The 6,560-nt window shown below is 47.7% G+C and overlaps 2 protein-coding genes across 2 annotated transcripts; both read right to left on the bottom strand.

The window, feature by feature from the left end:
- Positions 1-2,801: 2,801 nt before the first annotated feature.
- EDB91DRAFT_1253149 (uncharacterized protein) lies at positions 2,802-3,675 on the bottom strand (the record flags this gene model as incomplete). The annotated part of the gene is made up of 4 exons (XM_041323609.1): positions 2,802-2,891; positions 2,946-3,011; positions 3,059-3,355; positions 3,409-3,675. The coding sequence occupies 4 exons, from the start codon at positions 3,673-3,675 to the stop codon at positions 2,802-2,804; spliced, it is 720 nt and encodes a 239-aa protein (XP_041172466.1).
- A 175-nt stretch (positions 3,676-3,850) lies between these two features.
- EDB91DRAFT_1085839 (uncharacterized protein) lies at positions 3,851-6,488 on the bottom strand (the record flags this gene model as incomplete). The annotated part of the gene is made up of 10 exons (XM_041315950.1): positions 3,851-4,116; positions 4,171-4,771; positions 4,868-5,007; positions 5,056-5,447; positions 5,618-5,715; positions 5,762-6,005; positions 6,057-6,271; positions 6,318-6,334; positions 6,368-6,393; positions 6,475-6,488. The coding sequence occupies 10 exons, from the start codon at positions 6,486-6,488 to the stop codon at positions 3,851-3,853; spliced, it is 2,013 nt and encodes a 670-aa protein (XP_041172465.1).
- Between the last annotated feature and the right edge of the window lie 72 nt (positions 6,489-6,560).

The raw sequence follows: 6,560 nt of genomic DNA, 5'->3' as shown, positions 1-6,560 counted from the left end.
TTCCAATATCTGGTATTTCATTGACATACTAACATTGCAATGAATGATAATCCATCATAGAAAGGTCAGTTTCAACTACCGAAATTTGACTGAACCAAGCATCATGTACTGAGTTCTGGGACCCGGGTCTCGACACTCAAATATTTGATATCTAGCACCCTTCCAATGATCTGGTATTTCATTGACATACTAACATTGCAATGAATGATAATCCGTCTTTGAAAGCTAAGTTCCAACTACTGAAATTTGAATGAACCAACCATCATGTACCGAGTTCCGGGATCCGGGAGTCCCGGGTCCCGGGTCCCGACACTCAAATATTTGATATCTAGCACCCTTCCCATTATCCGGTATTTCATTGACATATTAGTATAGCAATGAAATGATAATCCATCTTTGAAAGCTAAAATCAAGGTTCCCTATCTGATCCACCCTATCTCCACCACCTTTAAAGTCTGTGGACATCCGGCATTGACCATCTGATTTCCCAAGATCAACACCATCATGAATGTGTCTTCCACCTCCAATATTGAAATAACCTTCTGGCGCACTTGGGCCTTGACAGTCACTCATGAGGCATGTGAATATACCGAACAGAAATTCATTGCCAAGAAAACAGGAGGAGACCCAGTCATACCTTCTCCTAAGCTAGACACCGATCTGGTGATGGCTTGTGATCGATTGGTGGATTGCCTCATAAAGGCATATAACAATCCCAGTGGGTCTTCCCGCAGATTCGGACAGTCCATTTGATCATTCAAATTGCTTCACAGTTCGGATGCAGATTGATATTGCGAGATACAGCAAAATGATCTCCCCGAAGGACACTGGACATAATGAAGAAAGAGAGGCGAGGTTGCTTGAGAGGTGTCCTCCTGGCCATGAAGGTACAAAGTTGGTCGACATACCCTGCGACAGTTCTCGATGCTACCGGTGCCATCATTGTGTGGTACCTCCCGGATGCCCTGACGGAAACCACCCAGGTGGGTAACATATTTTGTTACTCGATGGATATGGAATATGAAATGGGAACTCCAGAAGGAAATTCTGGCAGCCTCCAATTTGCTCAGTCCAAGCCTTGCAAAAAGTGTAAAGGTTGATGGGAGTTGGTGGACCAATCAGGATTGGTTCAAACCAAGCTCGGAAAATGATGGCATATCTTCCTGGATGCATCAATCTATCTCCGGCTTGGTTTCAACAGGGGCATGAGGTGGGATCTCATGAGATGGTGGTTTCTGATAGTTACACTGACCAATCCGGTAGAATCTGTCAGACCTGGCGGTATCTGCCTCATTGAAGGGACCATTCTCCGAGAATATTCTCAAAGCCATTGCCAGGCCGGCAGCCATCGCATCAGCCGCACTCAGGGTGATGCATCCTGAGCAGTACTGGGCTGGGATACGAGCCTTTTTAAGCCTTGGACAATCAGCCGAAAGCAAGAATCTTCCGAGGATGTCAGAGACCCTCCAGTACTGGGCATCCGTGTTTAACACCCTCACCGTCATTTCCAATCAGCAAACCCCCAATCATCGAGACCACATATCCATTCCTGAATGCTTCGATATTCTCACCACCGTGGGTAGTTATTCGAATGCTCGCATGAGTATGCCAAGTCTTCAGCTGGAGTTCATGTATGAGCCCGGCTGTATGATCGCGTTTTCAGGAAGGATCGTAAGACATGGGGTTCATGAAGTGGAAGGGGATAGAATTGCTTGGGCATGGTACATGAGGGATTCTGTTCATATTTATGCCGGGATTCCCTCATGTGGATGGGCTAGGATGGATCAGCGTACATACTCCATCCTGGCAAGGATAGAACAGGCACATAGCTTAGTACCCATGTGATAGTACCTACTGTCAAATACCAATTACCAATGTTAAGTGCCAATAATCAAGCATCAAACAGGCAAATGTTCGACATTTGATACCCGGACCTCGGTACTCCACTCCTGGAACTCGGCATTCAGCACTAAACACCCGGAAGCCAGGTAATCGGTATATGGTGTTCGGTACTCGACACCCGGACATCGGCACCTGGAGCTTGGTATTCGGTACTCAGTACAGTGATTTGTCCAATTTACAAAATGTGTATTCCGGGTTTCAGTACTCAGCACTCAGTACTCGAGGCCCAGAAGTCGGAGCTCAGTAGTCAATGCCCGGCACTCGGCATTCGGCACCCAGATTGTACACCCAGAAGTCGGTAATCGGTATACGGTGTTCGGTACTCAACGCCCAGAACCCGGAGCTCGGTACTCGGTACTCAGTACTCGGGACTCAGTATGGTGATTTGTCCAATTTACAAAATGTGTATGCCGGGTTTTGGTACTCAACACTCGGTACTCGACACTCAGTACTTGAGGCCCGGAACTCGGAGCTCGGTAGTCAATGCCCGGCACTCGGCATTTGGCACCTGGATCACACACCTGGAATTCGGTACTCAACACCCAGAACCCGGAGCCTGGAGCTCGGTACTCGGTACTCGATACTGTTTGGTGGTCAGTACTCGACACCCGGCACTTGATGCCCGGACCTCAATGGTCGATACCTGGAACTCAATGGTCGATGCTCGGTACCCGGAACTTGTAACACTGAACTTGATACCCGGACATCGATACTCGGCATTCGGTATTCGGTGTTCGGTGTTCAGTGTTTGGTACTCGACACCCGGACCATAGTTATGTTAGTTCCTAACCTTGGTGCCTCATGCCCGGTACGCAGAACGCGATACCCGGAACTCAACATTGAGTCAAAGATCTGTACAACATACGTCTAAAGGGCATGAACATTTGATACACTAACATTTAATAGGGATCATCCCCTCTGGCTCTCTTCAACCGGGCTAGGGTGTCAGTGTACATATCAATCTCCACCATCTTATCACGGATGCCCTCCTGATGGTCCTGAATCAACAACACCAGGCATTCCCTAATCCACTTTGGTCCCACCAGTGATGGAGCCAGGGTGCCGTCCAGCTGCTCCGGAAGGATGAAACCATTGTCCTCAACACCGCTCTAGATCGGATTAGTGATCTATCAAGGAAGTTGGGTATAATGCTTACTAGCCAATGCTGGTAGTGAAAGTGACAGGAATCTATTACCCGATCCCATTGCCATGGTTGGTTAGGGATTGTAGTGTCCCCCATCCACCATGGAGTATCATAGGAGGATACAATCTGGGAGGGTTCTCTGTGATCCCAGACCAGACGAAACTCGGATAAGTGGGATGAAAAGATGTGGTCTGGAACCGCGTTCCATGTGAGCTGAGGAAACAAGTGAAGAATATGAGCGATCGGGGGTGGCATAACCAAAATTATGTTCCTTGCAGCTGAGTACTGCAGAATCGGTGTCACAAAAGTCTGTTGGCAATCTCAGCATATTCCCAACCACAGTCATCTGTTTGATGGCTTACAGTGATCTCCCATTGGATTCTGGCTTGAAAGTACATTATCTGAGCCAAAGGAACATTGTTCTCAGCAGCCTCTGTCTGATATTGACTGATACAGGCTTGAACGCGCGATACAGCCATTGCCAATGTAACTGCAATATCTGCAAGACTCATTGTGGGGGGTTTATAATCAGTGCCGGAATCCTCAGTGGCAGAAGTAGATGCAGGAGGTGCAAAAGTGGATGCAGGAGGTGCAAAAGTGGATTCAGGAGGTGAATTTAAATCAGACATGGGCAATGCAGGAGTAGGACGCTAGCAATGATAATGATGGTTTTTTCAGATGGGATCCACTGATGGATTGATAAAATAATTCAAACTCCGACATGGGCTGACCCGGCCCCTTGCCGAGACTCAATTGTTGGGATCAAATCATATATCAGCAGAACATATTCATAATTCATTCATCTCAGGCATCTATTAACATGCTCTGCAGGTCTTGAAACGCTGCCTGAGCATCCTGCACCAGTAATGAATACATTTGGGATTGCCTTCTGGAGTAGCAAGCATGACCCGGAAGGTGTTTCACCAATGATTCCCTCATCCGGTCGCCCCATTGCGTTGATTTCCACAAGAAGAAATTACACATCCAATCCATCTCCAATTCCACCAATATCAGTTCTTCCTTCCATCGATCCCGTAGTGCCTTTGCCTGAAGCCAATGAACTCGGTAAACTTCACGTGGGTCCGCTCAGATTGCAGGCATTTGTCAAGCAAGCTGGAACTCACATTCCTCATTCCACGAGTGATCCGGACCCCCCAAATCTACTTCGATAGACCAGAACCAAGCGAGAGACTCATTTCGCTGACCTCGGGCATTAGGATCGCCGACGGCCGTGCTGATTTTGAGCTGCTCCTGAAGCAGGGGTTTATATTTTTCCAGCTGGTCTTGGCCTGGCTCAAGTTTCATCATTTGCTTCCTTGTCTTGGTATATATGCTGGCATGGAGGGACACCGCCTGCTGCACTGATGTCACCTGGGACCAAGCTCGGGTTTTCAATGCTTGAGATTTGGCTTGCCTGACTGTTGTTCGGAAGAGTATTGCCTTGTTGCACAAGTGAATTCGGAGGTTATGAAGGGCATCATTGGCCTGTCCTTCACGAAGCGACAACTCCAGCGGAATCAGATCCTCTGCCATACAACGTTTGGATCGATCTACCCCAAGGTTTGATGGCAATGGGATGACAGTGAGCTCGGGGGAGTTTGTCCATGTATCGGACTTCCTGATGAAATCCTCCAGGTCATCATCGAGATCATTGAGAATGTCTATATTCAAATCGTCAGGGTCGTCATCTGCATCAAATCCCTCTCCCAGATGCGTCAGAGCAGTCTGAGTGAATGCATCTATCTGGCCTTATAGACGATCGCGTTGCCGGGCGATGTCTAATCTCTGAGTCTCAGTAGTTCTTTTTCCTATTCTTCGGACCTCGATGTGCAATGCAATTTGAGCCTCTTCAATTGCCAGGCCCATTGATATCCATGTTGCCACAGATCTGCGAGAGGGTGCTGCATGACGGGCATTACCCTCCTGCAGCAGTCTAAGCTCTATCTCCTTTTTGCTCGGTGCTACGTTCAAAATGAATTCAGACTTCAATCGAGACAGAGTGATCTCACCCTTCTTGATATTAATCTCATATATATCCATCGCAGCTGGATCTTGTATTCTGTTGGACTGAGCGATCCTCTCACTTGCTAACCAGTCTGTCTTTAAGTTGGCCGGTGCGGCTTTGTTGAGTCTGTCGAAAGCCTTTCCACTTTCAGCAATGCCAGTCTTCACCTGCTTGTATTTCCAGCAAAGGGTCCTCTTCATGCGGATCATCTTGCAAAAGTTGGAATCATTCATCTGGAAATCAAGACATTCCTTCCAATGCGGGGAAGACATTCCCCGAGCAGCAGGAGAAATCAGGTTGAGACGTGCCCATAGGGTCTCCATGATCTCTCCATCAATGCAACCAATGCCTTCAATGAAATTTGACGCATATCTGACATAGCAGCTATCCTGATGTCTGTGGATGTGTCACAGCCCGATTCCAGGGAATGATGGTCAATTCTGGAACCATTGTCAGAAATCGGCCTTGATCCACCCAAACACGCAAGTGCTTGTTGTATTGACAGTTAATGTCATAGAAGGTGACAGCCCTTGTAATCCCATCCATGTTGTGCTGGGCAGCCTCACAAAGTGCGTAGTCCATGTTCATTTGTCTGCAAATGATGCACGGTCAACTCAGGAATGTTGAATGGCATGTCCGGCTTGCCTTTCGCCTTTCTGGAAATCTACCATTGAGTGAGGGACAAAGCAACCGTGTCAGCCACAGGCTACTCCCCCGATGCCGGTGGACTCCAGCTTGTGCCGAGCTGCATTTGCTTGATTGACAGCCCGATGATTGTTGCAGCTCGATTTTTCCACAGTGTCAGCAGCCTCTTCAAGATGCTTTTGATACCTTTCCTTTCCCACCATAAACCCCAACCCATCGGAGAGCCATACTTCATCATATGGCTTGATGGGATGCAGGTGTTCGGCTTTGAAATTTCCGTCCATCACAAATGACTGGGTGTATTTCCAGCTTGGAGTTTTTAATATCACCGACGTAGATTCGGTAACAAAAGAGACTCACCGTTGCATCTGAGAAATCACCTCCTCATCTGAAGCGTAAGAGGGTGATGATCCGGAGACCTCGGGATTCATCAACCGAATCCGAGAGTGAGGCTGAGGACCCTGGCGATGTTGAACATGAAGTTCCACTGCCAGCCCCGAAGAGCTTCCGGAGGAAGAAAGATGCGATTGAGGCACCGGCGAGAACAACTCGGAGTAAGTCAGTGCAACAACCATCTGACAGAGTTACTAGAGCAAGGGGCAAAAAGTAATGTACATGTACCATTGTCTCATATGTCACTATCAATGTTATTCAATCGGTATTCAATTTACATGTGATGTTAATGTGGTCAAAGATTCTGTGGTTCACCGAGTAATTTGAACAAATGACCATGTACCGAGTTCCGGGCAAAGAATACCGAGTTCCGGGTATCAATTACCGAGGTCCAGGCATTGAGGTCTGGGCAGGTACTTGATTCAGGGAACTCGGTATTTTTTACCCAGAACTCAGAACTTGGAACTCGGC

This window comes from Suillus paluster (genome assembly GCF_016628075.1).
Source record: "Suillus paluster strain FC165 chromosome Unknown EDB91scaffold_80, whole genome shotgun sequence".
NCBI classification, from domain to species: Eukaryota; Fungi; Basidiomycota; class Agaricomycetes; order Boletales; family Suillaceae; genus Suillus; species Suillus paluster.
This window is presented reverse-complemented; position numbering and strand designations above follow the sequence as displayed.